The 19,769-nt window shown below is 37.0% G+C and overlaps 1 protein-coding gene across 4 annotated transcripts in view; it reads left to right on the top strand.

The window, feature by feature from the left end:
* Window positions 1-19,769, top strand: part of LOC127863351 (tetratricopeptide repeat protein 21B-like) — a 55,684-nt gene that overhangs the window by 27,269 nt on the left and 8,646 nt on the right. For 2 of the 4 annotated variants that reach the window (XM_052402776.1, XM_052402774.1), the window contains 13 exons: window positions 1,328-1,400; window positions 2,771-2,881; window positions 3,855-3,993; window positions 5,059-5,185; window positions 8,959-9,024; window positions 9,977-10,079; window positions 10,690-10,800; window positions 11,981-12,062; window positions 15,984-16,134; window positions 17,023-17,187; window positions 17,746-17,815; window positions 18,384-18,509; window positions 18,932-18,946. In XM_052402776.1, the coding sequence (XP_052258736.1) occupies window positions 1,328-1,400; window positions 2,771-2,881; window positions 3,855-3,993; window positions 5,059-5,185; window positions 8,959-9,024; window positions 9,977-10,079; window positions 10,690-10,800; window positions 11,981-12,062; window positions 15,984-16,134; window positions 17,023-17,187; window positions 17,746-17,815; window positions 18,384-18,509; window positions 18,932-18,946 (1,339 nt within the window). The remainder of the gene's footprint in view (window positions 1-1,327; window positions 1,401-2,770; window positions 2,882-3,854; window positions 3,994-5,058; window positions 5,186-8,958; window positions 9,025-9,976; window positions 10,080-10,689; window positions 10,801-11,980; window positions 12,063-15,983; window positions 16,135-17,022; window positions 17,188-17,745; window positions 17,816-18,383; window positions 18,510-18,931; window positions 18,947-19,769) is intronic. The other 2 variants (XM_052402777.1, XM_052402775.1) reach the window with 1 other exon arrangement.

Genomic DNA, 19,769 nt, shown 5'->3' with positions numbered 1-19,769 from the left:
CCCCCCCCCTCAAATTTATTTATTTTTGAAACGGTTAAAAAACACAAATATTTATTTTTATTATTTTATGTTTGAAATACCGTCCAACCTTCGCACCCAAGAATCCCCTCCTCCCACCCACCCACCCTTCCGAATTTATTTTTTTTGCATTTTTTTTTCCGCATTTTTGGAAGATAATGTAATAAATGTCCACCTCCCCACACTATACACCCCTCTTCACTCCACCCCTCCCTCCTTTGTGATTGAAAATGAGAGTCCCTTCACCTTTAAAAAGAAAATAGATGAGTGGTCTGCACCTGCAAGGCGGTGCTCTTGTTTTCTTTTACGTGACGTCGTCATATTAACAGTTTGCAGATTTATCTCATATGTCAATTAGTGCCAATTAGGGTTAAAAGAGACATAACGGTTTTCACACGTGTATTTTGGGGACATTATTACTCAATTGTTACTACTAGGGGACCGATTGCGCTGAGAATTGCAAATATTGTCAACATTGATGGCAATTAGCGAGCGGGGACCCACAAGTGCGCCGCTTTATCGCTCTTATCGACAATTATGGGAAACATTGTCATGCTTCAGTGCATATCAACCTCAATTCTTGCTGTCAACACAAATAAGCAGATTATGCTTCGTTATTACTCTGGTTGTTTTAATAAGTTTATATTATGATGGTCAGTCTTCCCCCAAAATTATAAATCCACGAAATTACGTGTCAACTAATTAGTTGTTTATAATTAAACCACGAAATTTAATGCCGACAAATTTCTATACGTTTACAGTAATCAGGGATGATTTTTCCACATAAGCTGTTTTTTTGGTAAGAAGAGACTGCCGCTACATAACAAAATACCATAAAAGCAGAAAGTGTCGGCCCTCATTAGCCTGTGGGGACTGCCCAGGCTTATCTGAGTTGCACTGTAGGCATATTCATTTAACTCCCCTTTCTCAGAGCAACACTCATTTTACTAATCTGCTGACTTGCGCAGTATATTCAGTGTTATTGCTTTTTTAAGTGTGTTTGTTTCACCTGACCAATTTGATTTATAACCTTAGCTATTTTGGTCAAACACTAAAAACACTTTGTTAAATATGCATATTTTTTTACAAGCCTTAAATGTCCAGCAACACCTGATTATCTGTCATGTCTATTAATGCTCATGGGAGCTATCAGTTGAGATGATTCCTTCTAATAACTTCAAATAATAAGTTTAACACTGCCAGATAAAAAAAAATATTATAATTTATTTGCTTGTAATAATTAGTTCATCTCTAATAACTGCTTTGAGCTCAAATTGATCTAGTTATGAAGCCCTTAATTTTTGTTCAGGGAGTTGGTGGAGAAGAATCCAAGTCCACACACCTGCCTGTTGCTAGGTGATGCCTACATGAGCATTCAAGAGGTGAGCTTGCACTACAATATGAGCAATGTTCTGGGAAACCCGGGCTTAATACATGTGCGTAAAGTGTCATCCCAGATTAGCCTTTGAAGTCTAATTGAGGCTACAGGCTAAATTGAGACGACAATTTCCACCCTTAAAGTAGATTTGTATGCTCCCCCAAATAGGAGCATATAGTCGCCGCTTCGTCTGTCCGTGTGTGCGTCTGTCTGTTGGTCTGTCCATCCGTGCACAATTTTTGTTCGGGCTATTTCTCAGCAACTAATGACCGGAATTCAATGAAACTTTACGGGAAGCTTCACTACCAAAAGGCGATGTGCATATTATCAGCGGGTTTTGGTCGGATGATTTTTCACAGACTTATGGCCCTTTGAAATTTTCTATAAAAAAATTCTTGTCACCCCAACTACTGTGCCCTCAAGAGGTTTTCTTTTATCTGAATATATAGTGCAATATTGTGACAAAAAACAACTTTGGGGAGCATCACCCGTCTCCGACGGTTTCTTGTTTGTATTAAGAAACTTCTTTTTTACAAAAAAATCTATAAAACCAGGAAGTGTTGTCCATGATTAGCCTGTGCGGACTGCACAGGCTTATTCTGGGATGACACTTTAGCCACATGCATCAAGTCCATTATACTCAGAATGAGGTTCATATTTCTTTCTTTGAGCGGATTTGCTCTTGTTTAGTACCTATATTGTTTCACAAAAACTTGATTTGATCTGGTAAAAAAATGACCCCAGTAAGATGGCAGAGTATTGCATCCCCTGAGGTTTTGCCCAAATCACACCACAAGGCCAGTATTTATCCAACAATTCTAAGCCTAAGAATAAAGAATAGTCTTCATACTGGTATATTCAAGAACTTATTTACTTTTGAGTGATTTTTGGCATAAACCACATCTTCATCATTCTTCATGTACCGGTACTATGTTTTATAAATAACAAAATCGCCAGTGGTATCCTATATATATTCAATCTTGGTTCTAAGTCTATCCTCTATTCTTAAGCCTAAAAATGGGTTGGTGAATATGGCCCTGCTAGCTTTATATGTTATTAAATGTTATGGTATTGCAAACCTAGCACAATATCCTTATGCAGATCAGCATACAATTTCCTCAAAACAACTTAAACTGTTGTTTTTTGTTGTTTCAAAAGGACATTTAATTGTGTGTATGCGCTGGAAGAATATAAATATATAATTGTACATGTGGACAGGTCTTTCCAAAAGACAAATATTTATTAAGGCAGTTAAAAGTTGCAATTTATGAAAAGATTCATTGACTTGTTACAGGGGCATAAAAAAAAATAATCAGAATTTTATGTTAGAAAAATAATAATAAAGTGAAATATTTCTTGTGTTGCTTGGTGTAGCCTGAGAAAGCCATAGAGGTGTATGAGTCTGCCTTGAAGAAGAATCCCAAGGATGGGACGCTGGCCAGCAAGATCGGGCAGGCCCTTGTCAAGACTCACAATTATGGCAAGGTGAGATTAGGCAATCAATGGGAGATATTTAACCAGGTTTTCCGAAAGAAAAAGCTGGTTATTAGATTTGCGAATGTCGGCGGGCGGGCTGGCAGGCGGGCTGGCGGGCGGAACAAGCTTGTCCGGGCCATAACTTTGTCGTTCATTGTGAGATTTTAAAATCATTTGGCACATTTGTTCACCATCATTAGACGGTGTGTCACGCGAAAGAATTACGTCGATATCTCCAAGGTCAAGGTCACACTTTGAGTTCAAAGGTCAAAAATGTCCATAAATGAGCTTGTCTGGGCCATATCTATGTCATTCATTGTGAGATTTTAAAATCATTTGGCACATTTGTTCACCATCATGGGACGGTGTGCAGCACGAAAGAATCACGTCAATATCTCCAAGGTCAAGGTCGCCATGACTAAAAATATATTTATTTTGAAACAAAGGGGGTTAATTTTGTTTGTTCAATTCAAAAGTTCATTTGAGTTGTCTCCCTTTATTAGACTTTTTTTTTCTCAATAAAAACCTGGTTTTGTGACAATTTTGTCCCTTGTTTATTAATTTGTTAGTGCAGATTTTGTTTTGAAAGAAGTATAAAAATAAAAAGTACATTAGTGATATTTTTAGAAGAGCAAAAGAAGGTACTCATAGTTATTGAGCTTTCTACAAATGAGCATTTCATTAGAAAATCTAGACAGCTTTAGTTACGTGTAATTGGCGTCATTGGAAGTATTATACTACTGAATGATGTTTTATTGATTGAAGACCAAGTCTTTTTTATTAAATTTAATTTGCTTGATATATTGCAGATGTGTGTTGTTTTTTATTATTTAAGTGTCATATCGACATGGGCACGATATAAATTGCATAAATACACAGTCGGACTGCACAGGCTTGTCTGGGCCAACACTTTACCCACATGCATTAAACCCCCTTTTCTCAAAGCGAGGCTCATAAATAAATGGCAGCAAATGTTTTCCAGGCCATCAACTATTATGAGGCTGCACTACGCTCTACTGGTCAGAGTTTCCTGCGCTATGATCTGGCTGAGCTGCTTCTCAAGTTGAAACACTACGACAAAGCGGAGAAGGTTCTAAAAGTTGCACTGGAAGAGGAGCAAAGTATGTGAAAGCCATCAAAATCAATTAACATAAAGTATTTTATTAGCTCGGCTGTTTTCGGAGAAAACCCGAGGTATTGTCATAGCCAGCTTGTCGTCGGCCGTCCGCCGTAGGCGTCATGCTAAAACCTTAACATTGGCTCTAAAATCAAAGTGCTTCCACCTACAACTTTGAAACTTCATATGAAGATGCACCTTGATGAGTTCTACACGCCACACCCATTTTTGGGTCACTAGGTCAAAGGTCAAGGTCACTGTGACCTCTAATATAAAACTTTAACATAGGCTCTAAAATCAAAGTACTTCCACCTACAACTTTGAAACTTCATATGTAGATGCACCTTGATGAGTTCTTCACGCCACACCCATTTTTGGGTCACTAGGTCAAAGGTCAAGGTCACTGTGACCTCTAATATAAAACTTTAAAATAAACCTCTACATCCGCTCTAAAATTAAAGTGCTTCCACCTACAACTTTGAAACTTCATATGTAGATGCACCTTGATGAGTTCTACATGCCACACCAATTTTGGGTCACCAGGTCAAAGGTCAAGGTCACTGTGACCTCTAAAAAATAAAAAAATAAAATTCTGACAAGCTTTCGCAGCCGAACGTGGCACCCGTTATGCGGTGCTCTTGTTTTTTGTCTATTACAATCTATTCAATTAAGATTTTATCACTCTGGAACAATGGAATGATTGGTTTTTACTTTGTTTCTTAGGTGAAAATTGGACATTGCTTTCAGATCAATAACATGGAATATTATGCTAGTGGATTGAGAATTGGAGTTTGCTTTGAGGTCAATACATACCAAATATTGTGCTAGGCCATATAGAATTGGAGATTGCTTTGAGATCAATACGTACTCACTGTGATACTAGTCAATTGTTCTACTAGTATATAAAGGTCAAGTTGCTTGTGTTATGCTGTATGTATCACACGAGGCAGAGTCAGAAGTGTGACTCCAAATAGTGCAAGCCATGGAACAATTAACTGGGATTAAAGTCCATCAATTATATACTCTCATATACCTCTATTTTCTGAAAATGTCAACCTTCCATTGACAGATGGAGAGTTGGACATCATGATTGACCACACCAGGTTCATGGTGCTGTTGGCCAAGGTCTATGAAAAAAGCGCACGCACAGAGGATGCCATCTTGTCACTAACAAAAGGACGAGAAATGCAGGCCAGGCAAGTACTGAGCATTTTCACCAACACGGTGGAATCACCCATTACGGTAGGGGTGTTTCTTTCAAGGGGTCAAATAAGTGCCAATTGAATGGTAAATGGATCTCTCTTAATGCACTACCGTATACGTGCGCTTATAAGACGCCCTCGCTTATAAGACGCACCCTGACTTCGGACTTTATAATGGGTGGATTTGAGACTGACCCGCGTGTAAGACGCAGTCAAATTTTGCCGTATTCATCGGCCAGAACATGGCCGAAAAATGGCAGAATGTTAAAGAAAATCATCAATTAGTAAAACATTGAGAATTTTTCAAACTCGCGCTGCATACAATTAGTAATTCACGCAAGTCTGAAAAATAAAACAATCAAACAGCAAAGTAAAAAATATTTGTTTATTTTGTGATATATTAGTGGGTTTTAATTTATTTTCAAGTATTATTCATGCAATAAAAATAATTATCAAATTGACAAAATTTCTAACAACTGCGTATTAATCATTTGCCCTAACAATTGCAAACATAAAACATATTACGTTCGTAATATCAATGCACAAGCAAAATTGATTGTGTCAGTCATCTTAATTGTATTGTTTGACAGGTATTGAAATCTAATAGGCAGATATTTTGAAAGCGTTTAGTTTTATTACCTAGATTATGCAAATTTTACGCCCATTGTCTATCAACAATAGGTAACGCCTACTTTCATAAAATTAGCCAATCGCGTGATAGAGTGATAGACTCCGAAGCGCAGATCGAAATCACGTGTCAAGAAGAAAGCCATATGCGGATAATTGCATGCGGTCGCTCTTTGCTCCCGGCGTTGTTGGCCCCTAATAAATAATATGTCATCAGTATAAGTGGTTCGTCTGAATAAACGTGTTTATTTAACAATTGACAGTTGCAAACTGGTAACTTATTTCAGAGGATACCCTAATTGCCAAATATGTCTTAATTGAAAATTAACAACGTGGAACAAAGACGATCAGGTGATACAAACTTGTCAAATAGCATTTGTAATCGGCAGCGTGTTTACTGAGAATTGATTTTGCTGTTGTTTTAAGCATGTTGGCATCGTGTTGCCGCTTACACACGTATTCTGTAATGACCAATTTATATGGCATTTAACGACGTCGCGCACAGACAATCAGGTGATAAAAACTTTTCAAGAATAATCACGGACAATATAACGTCTTACGCCCCAAAAATAACAAAATTCAAATTAAAAATAATAGACAACAAAATCAGTAACAATACATTTTATTACAAATAAATCGGTAACCGAACATAGCGTTCCGATACACGGTACGGGCCAATACAGACTTTAGAGAAAATGCAAATGGCTGCCGCGATGATTCAAAACAACTGACAAGTGTCCAACTTGGCTGGCATAAGCCCAGTAAACTCGATATTTTGATTTTTTTTGTTTATTTTCACCAGTATCTCGCTTATAAGACGCGACCCCAACTGTAACTTATTAATTTAAGTCTCAAAAATGCGTCTTATAAGCGCACGTATACGGTAATTAAAAAGCTGTGTACTATCAGTGATATACAATATAAGTAAGCACAAACAAGCACTTTAAGGAGTTTCAGCTGTTTTAAGAAGCAGCTGTTCACAGCTTTAAAACTAAAGGTTGTCCATCTTTTATGTTTATTTTCAAAATAATGTATGTGTGACATCCCTTTTGGCGGGGGGGATATTGTTTTGGCATTTTCCGTCTTTCCGTCCATCCGTCCGTCCGGCACTTTTGTGTCCGGAGCCATATCTTGGAAGTGCTTTGGCGGATTTCATTGAAACTTGGTATGAGTATATATATATATGGATAAGAGGATGATGCACGCCAAATGGCATTGTACACCATCGGATAATAACGGAGTTATGGCCCTTTGTATCTTGAAAAAATGCTTGTTTTGTGTGTCCGGAGCCATATCTTGGAAGTGCTTTGACGGATTTCATTGAAACTTGGTATGAGTATATATATATGGATAAGACGATGATGCACATTGGCCTTGTCCATCCGTCCAGAATACTTTTGTGTCCAGAAGAATAATGGCGGGGGATATCAATTCAACGAATTTGCTTGTTAAAAGTGTATAACTTGCACTAAAATGTTAAATTATATTTGATATAGCATGGGTCTCCAGTGATTCATTTTGCCCTGTGTCCCGTGTGCCAGACGCACATTTTTTTCCAATTTTCAACATCGTCAAATTTGTACATGATACCGAGTTCGATTCATATTGATAAGCGAAACACATGTCAACACCGTTTTGAAAAGTAGAACAGAAGTCATATTACTACATTGGGAATGTAGTACGCTTATTTTGATTGGTTGAAATATATCAATTATCCAATCAGTTTTGGAGTTTTATTAAAAGTTTGTTGGACGTTTCATTGGCTGTCCCGGATGGTAAACAAAGAAAATGCCACCTTAAAAGGTTTTCAAAATTGATTCTCAACAATTTAAACTCGCTGTGTAGATATTTATCGATAACGCAGCCTTGATGTAAACCACGTGGTTTAAATGTGAAGAATAAACGGCGGAAAACACAGTTTGCGTTCGTCTGTTGTGAGCGCAGACAGTCATATAGTAATGCGATGTTATTATACTTTTCTGGATTAATTGAGCATTGTTGTTTTTTCTAAAGTGACAATTAAAAATGTGCAAGTTCTGAAATAAATAGCATCTTTTATTTTTATGCGGTTCATACATAATAGTGATACAGATCGTACAGTATTCCATCCTATGTAACGTAGAATGTAAGTACATATAACAACACAGACATCTGCTGTTCATACTGCAGGATGTGAGAAGGGGTTTTCTGTACAGAATAAGGTCTTGACCAAATTCAGGAACAGGTAAACTGTAGGGAAACAAGACAAATTTATGAGAGTGAAGTTGTGCAAATTTGCCCGGAATGAATTTGTGGAAAAAAGCTCTCCCTGTTTGGAGAAACAACAAGGCGACAAGGCTATACACCTTAAATACAGTATGAGTGTTGTTACACTAAATCTGTATTGAAGGTGTAAACCTTTTGACCAAAGGAGAAATTGTCTTTTGTCACCCTGTTTGAAAGGGCTAATTTTGACCAAAAAATTATAAACACTAGTCATCCAATTTATTAAAACTTTAGTCAGTCCAAATTGTTAAAGATGTTAAAAGTTCTCTGTTTAAGACGTTATATGTTTCACTGTTTGTTATTAAAAGTAAAACAAATAAAGTTTTTACTTGCTATAAACCTATTTCTGTTTTTAACTGTAAAATTGCATAAAAGAGCCCCTGGCTAAGGCGTATCATGTTAAGTACCCGGTAGATTATTTGAAACAAATTTACATAGACACAATCAGGGACCCATTGTTTTCAGTTTGGACCCATTGTTTCAAAATATGCGAGTCCCAGGGACTCACTGATGTAGATTTCAAAATGAGACTGGGTCTCTATTGTATTGATATTAGCCTTGCTCTGCAAAATGGGGGCTTAATGCATGTGAATAAAGTGTGGTCACAGATCAGCCTATGCAGTAAGGGATGACTTTTTCTGCTTTAATGGAATTTATTTGTGAAAAGGAAGTGTATTACCCGTAAACCAGTCTATTTGGATGGTTCTGTACACAATTAGCCTGTGCAGACTTCACAGGCTAATCTGGAACAATACTTAACGCACATGCATTACTACCGGATGTCCCTGAGTGAGGCTCATTTAGTTGTGTATTGGACATGTTGCGGTATTGTGTTTGTAATGTAGTGCAATGTAGTCCCCTGTGTCTGTCTGTAGGGTTCTGAAGAGGGTACAGCTGGAGCAACCGGATGCTGTTACAGCACAGAAACAACTGGCCACAGAGTTAGTAGTGTCATTCTTATGTAATATATGAAGTCCAAAAAACATGATTTAGTTATATTAAGACTGTATCCAAATGTTAAACAGTAGGATCATATTAAGTGACAAAACTGTAGAGATGATCATGATATTTCCAATTTAAAATTAAATAGAAGATAATTTAGCTTTCTACTCTCATGGTAAGTTAATACATCGATATATTCACTGTCACCTATAGCCAAAAAGGTAAATGAATTTTATTAATCATTAGTACATGTATATTGACCAGATGCACACTTATAAAAGTTTAAAATTGATACATGCTTTTCATTAATTGTTAATGACAAATAATTTGAGTTGAAATGCATAGTAACACATTTATATATGATACACCATGAGTTGCACTCTCAACACTCAATTTACTGTTTTTTTTACAGTTTAATATTTGAAAATGTTCTGAAGTCTTTTTCTGTAACTTTATTTAAAGTGTTCATATTTGCATCATTTGAATATTATTTGTAATTTTTGTTAAATATAATCATACATTAAGCGTTCTCAATCATCTTGCATTTTAGAACCAATAAAACCAGCTGATAATTGTTGGTAAAAACTGTGACAGTCATATGTATGTGTAAAAAAAGACGATAATTCTCAATCGAAATTGATAATGATCTACATTCAATGTTTTCTAAAGAACAGACTTGTACTCCGCCTGTGATTTTAAACCAATTTGCAATTTTCAGGCATTTATAGACCCGATACTCTTTGAAAGGGGGCGGGGGCATCTCTTGTCACTTGCACCGTTTCCCAAACTCATCTTACAACTTTGTTGGATAGAATAACCATTTGTATGTAGTTTAGCATGGCTGTGGGAAAACAGGGTTTAATTCTTGGTTTAACAGGGTGTAATCTTGTACGACATTTTATGCATGTGTATTAAGCCCGATTTTCCAGAGTGAGTCTTGTTTGTTTTTAGTATTTGCAGTCAGATGGCCCAGCACTGGAGTAACCAACGAGACTTTGAGAAGGCCATCACACTGTACAAGGAGGCCTTGGTGTACAATGAAAATGACGGCAAGGTGAGGGCAAACATTTGGTTACTCAGCCAGCCTGAGCAAAGAGCAGTCTTGTAAGGGGCTATCCTGTTCATTTTAAAGTCATGCAAGGTTTAGTGATCTCATAAGTGGACTGCATAGCCTCTGACAAGTTTCTGCAATTTGCAGGCTGGTCTGGAACTAAGCTGGATGAATATGCAATAAGACCCTTTTCTGCATGACAAACATATAACTGACTTATCAAAAAATTATCAATGAGCTAAGGTCATGAAGATCCAGTAAGCATGTCTGCTTTGTAAGTTTTGCCAAGTATTTATATAGCTGTGATGCAATCCAGACCATTCATACGCCATGTTACCATATTAACCTCGTTCTGGGAAAACTGGGCTAAATGCATGTGGGTAAAGTGGCCACCCAGATTAGCCTGTGCAATCCCCCCATGCTAATCAGGGAGGACACTTTCCACCTGCACTGGATTTTCATTCAGGAGAGACCTATTTTAAGCAAAATTCCATGTAAGCAGAAAGTGTCATTCTAGATAAGCCTGTGCGGATTGCACAGGCGGATCTGGGATGACACTTTATGCACAGTCATTAAGCCCAGTTTTTCCGTAACGCAATATTGTACATGTCAGATCATGCTGGATGTTGCTGGCCTGTACCTGACCACAGGTGACCTGGATGCCTGTCAACACCAGCTGATGACACTTCTCAAGAGTGACAAGGAAAATGATGCAGCCACCATTGTATGTATCAACCATAGCCAATCTTCAGTCCTTTAATATTTTGTGATGTTTTGAATCTCTCTTTTCACTTCAATGTTATGTTCATGTTCACAGGTATTTATTTATCTGATTACAAAATAATAAAAAAACATACAATAACATGTATATAAGCTGTCTTTTAAGAGTGTTCAGTTTTGATATTGACTATTTATTTGCTGGAGTTTATTCTGATGTCAGATTTTATTGTGTAATAATTTTCCCACATTCAAAGAAGGGGTGTGGGTTTGCATTTGTTGATAGGACCATTTGTTTGTACACCTTTTTTTTCGTCCAATAAGTAGATAGATAAATTTTTTACTAGTAACCATGGAAATTAATATGACGTGTACTAAAGTAAGAATCCTATCAATTTTGAGATCAACAGGGAAAAGGTCTAGGTCAATGGGCTTGTCACTAAAACTTATTTCCACAAAGATGTTTTGAGAATGCTTTGAACAAGGACCATGAAAATTGGTAATGGGATTATTTTTGAGAAAGGGAAGACATCTATTAATTTTGAGCTCACCATGTCAAAGGTCAAGGTCACAGAGTCTTGCTAAAGGCATTTGTTGTGTCACTTTAAAAAAAAAGCTTTTATCTTTGATTTTTCAAAGTGGTTTAGTGTTTTAATGAGAGGAAGAAAAAAGACATATTGGGTTTTGAGGTAACCAGATCAAAGATTAAGGTCACATGAGCTTTTATAAAATAATGGTTTCTTCATGATATCTTGAGATTGCTTTAAACACGGATCATTGGTATGCTTGATACTTAGGAAGAAAAAAATGTGCACATTGACTTGAAGGTCAACAGGTCAAGGTCAAAAGGGTTTGAAACAGGAAATATGTTTCCATACAGTTACTGTAACTAAATGCTTTGACCTACTGTATTGCAAATTTGTGTAGCAGATTTTTTGGTGGAAAGTAAGATGCCTACTAAAAATGAGGTCATCACGTCGTCAAGGTCACTGGGGTCTGTATGATGTATGATAAATTGGTTCACGCAAAAAAATGAATTCTGAGGATCAAATAAAGTAGCTTGCTGATAAGTCTTGACAAAGGATTACTCTTAATGATTTTCAAATAAAGTAATCTAAGGACAAGGTCACAGGGACGACTTTTCCTCGCTAGAACACCAAATGTAAATGCTGTTTTCTGATTCACAGATGCTAGCTGATCTGATGTTTCGCAAGAATGAATATGACTCTGCCATGTTCCACTTCCAACAGCTACTGCAGCTCAAAGCAGGTGAGTATTGGTGGACATGACGTCTTAGTGGTAGGGCTTAGTTAGATTGTGATACAAAATAAGGAAAAAAGGACAAAAAAATCAATAAATGCAGTGAGCACAGGCTTATCATGGATGACTCTTTTTGCTTTTAAGATTTTTTAGCTCGGCTGTATTCGGAGAAAACCCGAGGTAATGCCATAGCCAGCTCGTCGTCCGCCGTGTTCCGTCCCCCGTCCGCGTCATGCTAAAACCTTTACATAACATGGCTCTAAAATCAAAGTGCTTCTACCTAAAACTTTGAAACTTCATATGTAGCTGCATTTTGATGAGTTCTACACGCCACACCCATTTTTGGGTCACAAGGTCAAAGGTCAAGGTCACTGTTACCTCTAATATAAAACTTTAACATAGGCTCTAAAATCAAAGTGCTTCCACCTACAACTTTGAAACTTCATATGTAGATGCACCTTGATCAGTTCTACACGCCAGACCCATTTTGGGTCACTAGGTCAAAGGTCAAGGTCACTTTCATTTATTACTTTTTACCTCTACTGGCCGAAGGCCGGAAGAGCTTATGTCATGGCGTGGTTTCCGTCGTCCGTGCGTGCGTGCGTTAGACTTTTTCTTGTTTACGCGATAAAGTCCACAGTTTTCATCCAATTCTTTTCAAACTTGTTCAGTGTCTTTATATTAATGAGGATTCGAACCCTATCGAAAATGGGTTACATCAGAGTAAAAAGTCCAGAATAATCTCCCCTTGAATTTGAGAAAATTGTGAAATAAGGCTTGTTTACGCAATAAAGTCCACAGTTTTCATCCAATTATTTCCCAACTTGCACAGTGTATTTATCTGAATGATGAGTCAAACCCTATTGAAAATGAGCAATATCAGAGTTATAAGTCCAGAATTATCTCCCCTTGAATTTGATAAAAAATGAAAATTCAGTTCTTTTTATGTGATAAAAGTCCAGAAGTTTCATCCAATTCTTGGCAAACTTGCACAGTGTCTTTGTATCAATGAGGACTCAAACCCTTTTTAGCGAGGCTGTTTTTGGAGAAAACCGGAGGTGTTGTCATAGCCTGCTCGCCGTCCGGCGTCGTGCATAAACCTTTACATTGGCTCTAAAATCAAAGTGCTTCCACCTACAACTTTGAAACTTCATATGTAGATGCACCTTGATGAGTTCTACATGCCACACCCATTTTGGGTCACTAGGTCAAAGGTCACTGTGACCTAGAAAAAAAAAAAAAAAAAAAATTCTGACAAGCTTTCGCAGCCAAGCGTGGCACCTGTTATGCGCTGCTCTTGTTTAAAAAGAGCAATATCGAAGCAATAAGTCCAGAATGACTTCCCCTTGAATATGAGAACATTTTGAAATCCGGCTTGTTTACGCAATTAATTTCACAGTTTTCATCCAATTATTTCCAAATTTGCACAGTATCTTTATATCAATGAGGACTTGAACCCTATTGAATATGAGCAGTATCGGAGAAATAAGTACACAATAATCTCCCCTTGAATTTGAGAAAATTCTCCTTGTTTGCGCCATTAAGTACACAGTTTCCATCTTATTCTTTCCAAACTTGCACAGTGTTTATAGCAGTAGAGCAATTCAGGCCCTCATGGGCCTCTTGTTTCAAAACTGCACCCACAACCGAGCGTTGGCACCCGCTATGCGTAGCTGAAATAATTCGCGTTCAGAATAAATCTGAACGCTGAAACTCCGGTCTGCAAAAACCATAACGAAAATTAAATACAATACTATTATATCAATATGCTTAAAATTGCAAAAGAACATAACCAACTCATAAAGTTTTAGTTAATTAGTCCATTTTTACCTCAAATAGCGTCGAATTGAAGTTAAAAGGCATAATTTGTTTCAGTTAAACTTCTGCTTAAATCGCAATACAATCACAGACCTCTCGCCATGTTATGAAATATTTAAATATCAACCAATCAGAAGAAGGCATACGGTGTAATAGGCTGCGTTATCGATTAAAATCTACCTGCCGTATACAGCGGGCACAGCGATTGGAATTGAAAATGTGAGTAGTGTGTTGATTTAAATTGGTCAGACGTGCAAAATTGAAAGCGTCATTACATAATTCTTACGGAACATTATTGAGAAATGAATTATCTACACAGGTATGTAAATATTATTGCAATCCGTTGATATTAACTGTCTGATATCGGAGCTTGAATGTTGCGCACCAAATTCCTTGCGCATCAATATAGACAAAGAAGGAAAACTCTCGCTATTAAAAAGATAGAGTGGACTATTGACGCCAAGAGTCTGCCAAAGAAAAAATCATCAAAAGACTCTTAAGGCGGCAATTTATATTGACTACCGCTATGCGGTGCTCTTGTTTATTTAAAAGAGGTCTCTTCTTACCAAAAATCCAGTATAGGTGGAAAGTGTTGTACCTGATCAGCCTATGGGGACTGATGACTCATCTGGGTCAACACTTAAGGCACATGCATTAAGCCTTGTATAGGTGGAAAGTGTTGTACCTGATCAGCCTATGGGGACTGATGACTCATCTGGGTCAACACTTAAGGCACATGCATTAAGCCTTGTATAGGTGGAAAGTGTTGTACCTGATCAGCCTATGGAGACTGATGACTAATCTGGGACAACACTTAAGGCACATGCATTAAGCCTTGTATAGGTGGAAATTGTTGTACCTGATCAGCCTATGGAGACTGATGACTAATCTGGGACAACACTTAAGGCACATGCATTAAGCCTTGTATAGGTGGAAAGTGTTGTACCTGATCAGCCTATGGAGACTGATGACTAATCTGGGACAACACTTAAGGCACATGCATTAAGCCTTGTATAGGTGGAAATTGTTGTACCTGATCAGCCTATGGAGACTGATGACTAATCTGGGACAACACTTAAGGCACATGCATTAAGCCTTGTATAGGTGGAAAGTGTTGTACCTGATCAGCCTATGGAGACTGATGACTAATCTGGGACAACACTTAAGGCACATGCATTAAGCCTTGTATAGGTGGAAAGTGTTGTACCTGATCAGCCTATGGAGACTGATGACTAATCTGGGACAACACTTAAGGCACATGCATTAAGCCTTGTATAGGTGGAAATTGTTGTACCTGATCAGCCTATGGGGACTGATGACTCATCTGGGTCAACACTTAAGGCACATGCATTAAGCCTTGTATAGGTGGAAAGTGTTGTACCTGATCAGCCTATGGAGACTGATGACTAATCTGGGACAACACTTAAGGCACATGCATTAAGCCTTGTATAGGTGGAAATTGTTGTACCTGATCAGCCTATGGGGACTGATGACTCATCTGGGTCAACACTTAAGGCACATGCATTAAGCCTTGTATAGGTGGAAAGTGTTGTACCTGATCAGCCTATGGGGACTGATGACTCATCTGGGACAACACTTAAGGCACATGCATTAAGCCTTGTATAGGTGGAAATTGTTGTACCTGATCAGCCTATGGGGACTGATGACTCATCTGGGACAACACTTAAGGCACATGCATTAAGCCTTGTATAGGTGGAAATTGTTGTACCTGATCAGCCTATGGGGACTGATGACTCATCTGGGTCAACACTTAAGGCACATGCATTAAGCCTTGTATAGGTGGAAAGTGTTGTACCTGATCAGCCTATGGAGACTGATGACTCATCTGGGTCAACACTTAAGGCACATGCATTAAGCCTTGTATAGGTGGAAAGTGTTGTACCTGATCAGCCTATGGGGACTGATGACTCATCTGGGTCAACACTTAAGGCACATGCATTAAGCCTTGTATAGGTGGAAAGTGTTGTACCTGATCAGCCTATGGGGACTGATGACTCATCTGGGTCAACACTTAAGGCACATGCATTAAGCCTTGTTTTTTCAAGAGCAAGGCTTAATTGAGGTTTTCATATTGAATGTTGTTATATTCAGACAATTATGAGGCATTGGCCAGACTGGTTGACCTCATGAGACGTGCAGGCAAGCTAGAAGAGGTACCCAAGTTCCTTGACCTCGCAGAGAACGCCTCTCCTCGCGCAAAGATAGAGGCTGGGTTTAACTACTGTAAAGGTCTATACGAATGGTGAGATTTTAAAAATTTATGGTTTATATATTGCGGTTGTTTAGAGGCAGCACTTTTGAGTTTTTTCCAGTAATGACATTCAAATTTAATGATGAATACTTGTCTTGAAAATTAATTTTTGCATGAAAAAATAATGTGTTAAACTAATTTAATTTTAGATGATTACTAATTTTTGCAGAACATAAATACTAAAACCAATTAAGTCTGAAGACATTTGAAACTACCTGGTATTCTTTGTAGTTAAATACCCAAGAATTAAATAATTAGTCTAAAACAAACATTTACAATGGTCCTGTGTGATTTCTTTGCCACATTTTGGGCCGTTATTTGGCAACAATCTCAATGTAAAAAAAATATATATTTTTACTTAAAAACTGCATAAAAGTCCCAATTTAAGGTTTCCACATAAAAATTGTTAATGAAATGCAACATTTTTTATGGGGTTTTATGGATTGAACCTTTGAATATATGCTACTTAAAATACTTATTCTCAATTTTAAAGTATTTGTTAGCAAAAAATAAAATACACCAATTTCCAAATTTAAGTTAACACTGCAGTTTTTTCCAATCCAAAGGACCTGACAACATTTCCAAAATGGTGAATAAAACACTGTGGTCTTTTAAACAAATTAATAATAAACCTTGCAGGCATAGTTGCACATCTATGAAATTAACCTTGTATATAAGCCCTGTATATGAATGTACCTATCTATGAGATAAATATTGTATATGGAGGTGCATGTCTTAAATAAGCCTTTTATACATAGATACACATCTTTGTAAAAAAAACTCTACAATGAAACATATCTTTAACCCTGAATTCACATTTTTTGGAATGAACCTTTCATATGTTGGTACATATATATGACCGAACCCCTGCATACATAGGTACACAGGGAACCCTACAGCAGCCCTGAAGCTGTTCAACATGGCTCGTAAGGACTCCGACTGGGGCCACCAGGCTACATACAATATGGTGGAGATTTGCCTCAACCCTGACAGCGAGACCATCGGAGGAGAGGTGTTTGAAAGCGTTGAAGGAGGAGAAGTCGCGTGAGTGGCCCTGCAAACATGTCACATACCCTGGATAGTATGCTACATTGTCAAGCAATATATTTTTACCCTAGCAAGGAGATATATTGAGACACTTAGTCTATTACAATGTAGTAGGGTTTTTCGGTCATGTTTTTTTCATCCCTATTGATCCACACATTCCCGAGTTATTTGACCTTATGCATGGCTGACAAAGCAGTACATGTATATTAGTCATGTTTCCAATGAAGTTCTCATATTGTTTTGTTTATGTTTATAATTCATTAAATATCTTATAAATTCTTGCTATATTTTTAATCTTTATTTAACAATTATAAAATCATATTTACTAAAAAGAGCCTTAAAGGATCATGATTTATAAATGTTATGTATCATATTAAATTGCTTTTCAAGTTGTGATTCCAGCCTTACTGACATTTAGATGTAAAAGTGTAAATTCCATTTGAATGGCCATTATGTATTTAATGTATTGTATGTATTAAACTAAGATATCTCTGAAATGTTCATCTTAGATGTCACAATAGTGTAAAACTATTAATAATTATCCATTACAAACAGTGCCAATGAAAGCAGAGAGAAGACAGACAGTGAGCAAATGGCTGTAAGAACTGCGGAAAAGCTGCTAAAGGTTTGGAAATTTATAAAAATTGGATGCAATTTCTCATTATATTTAGCAAATTTGCACATTCTCTGAATCCTAATACTGAGCATTGCCAAAGTAAAAATTCAGATTTTATGGTAAAGTATAATGCAGACCTAATGGCAAAAAACAGCAACAAAAAACTGACCATTATATATGAAATAATTATTTTTGTTTTATTGTGTAATGGTTTTTAAAGCAATATATTAAAATAATAGCATGCATTATTCAAGTACTGCAGCAGGGAGAACAAATAGTTATAAAAGCTATATTATTTAATTGTTGGTCTGCGTTTATGCAGTTGTTCTGTGGCACACAAATCTGTCTATGTAACAAGTCTACACAGGCTAATCAGGGACTGCACTATCTGCCTAAACTAAATATTAAATATAAATGGACTTACTTTAAAGGGAAAATACAATATAAGGGAAAAGTATCATGCCTGATTAGCTTGTGCGGACTGCACATGCTTATCTGGGACAACTCTTCAAGCACATGTATTAAACTCAGTTTTCCCAGAACAGGGCGTAATTTAACAAAGTAAAACCATTATCAGGATTTGAAGCCAAAGGCTGGTGATCAGCGACCAACCTACCTGCTGAATATGGCCCTCATAGCCACGAAACAGAAGGCCAATGTGGAGAAGGCAATCAACAGCTTCATGGAGATGGTCTCAGACGAGGTGAGTGCCCTCTCTTTGTGTTATGGCATCATACTGTACAATGATTATGCGGATACGGTCATGATACATTATGAATATGATAAGGTGTTTTATGGTCCAAATGCACCACACAATTGTCGTTCAGAATGATAAATAATTTTAGTATTAAATGTGATGACTTTATTTATACAATTGTTATGAATATATGTAAGAAGTAAAGACAATAAACCTGCGTGACTACTTTTGTGTAATCTGCTCTAAACAACTTGGAAAAATTGTTAAAAGAACAAGAACAACATTACAATATTGACATTAATTGTTTTCAGATTTGTTTGTGCATTTCAGGTTTACTTTTTACTTTGATAAACGTTACTGTATGTCTTTGAGGTTTTCGTATTTTGAATATTATATTTATTTGCCCACCTTGCATCCAACTCTTTCAGAAAGTAAAACCAAAGGTACTTTTGACATGTATATGTTTGACAAAGTTTGTCTATTACTGTATTGCCTTGATGCATGTTTAACTTTGTATCCATTTTTGTGTATGTATAAAATTAATCTATCTTTATATTGGAAACTTTTTTCTTTTTTTTTCGAAAATCTTTATTATGCTTTATGCGGCCAGTATAGCCCCAGAACAGCCTGCGCATCAGCACAGTCTAGACTGGAGCTACCCTGTCCGTTGATGAGACCCTGTAAATTTTGATAACTTCATTGCATACAGTGTAGCTCCTTGCAAGGCTGAGCAGTCTCATCTGGAGCTACACTGGTTGCATGTGTCATAAGACTCATTTTTGCATGACCCCATTATAATTATATTATACATTTCATCAAACATGAGTTTACACTATGATTTTTTTCTGGTAAGTAATTCTATACTTACATGCCATGTATCCAGGGACCGAAACTTAGCTCGCATACTCGCAAAATGCGAGTGAGATTTATGAATAGCGAGTTGAAAATTTTAGACCTTGCAATTTTCTGCTAGTAGAAATTTAAGATTTCTCAAACCTGTTTTTCCATAAATCCTTTTATACGTATTGAGAGATAATTGCTTTCTATAATCACGACTCCCATTTTCAAGTTCAAAATCTTGCTTAAATTATACGATTTAAGTGTAAAAGAATTGCATAAACACATTTGGCCATTGTTGTTGATGTTGTTGTAAGATTCAAGGGAAGCCTCTCTGGTATGAATTATGGTTCACTAGGCGCTTGCGGTTAATAAGCGTCTCGGTAATTTACAATGTTAAGCAATATGGTATAAGAAATGTATTGTTTT

The sequence above is a fragment of the Dreissena polymorpha genome, unplaced genomic scaffold, assembly GCF_020536995.1.
Source record: "Dreissena polymorpha isolate Duluth1 unplaced genomic scaffold, UMN_Dpol_1.0 chrUn006, whole genome shotgun sequence".
Lineage (NCBI taxonomy): Eukaryota > Metazoa > Mollusca > Bivalvia > Myida > Dreissenidae > Dreissena > Dreissena polymorpha.
This window is presented reverse-complemented; position numbering and strand designations above follow the sequence as displayed.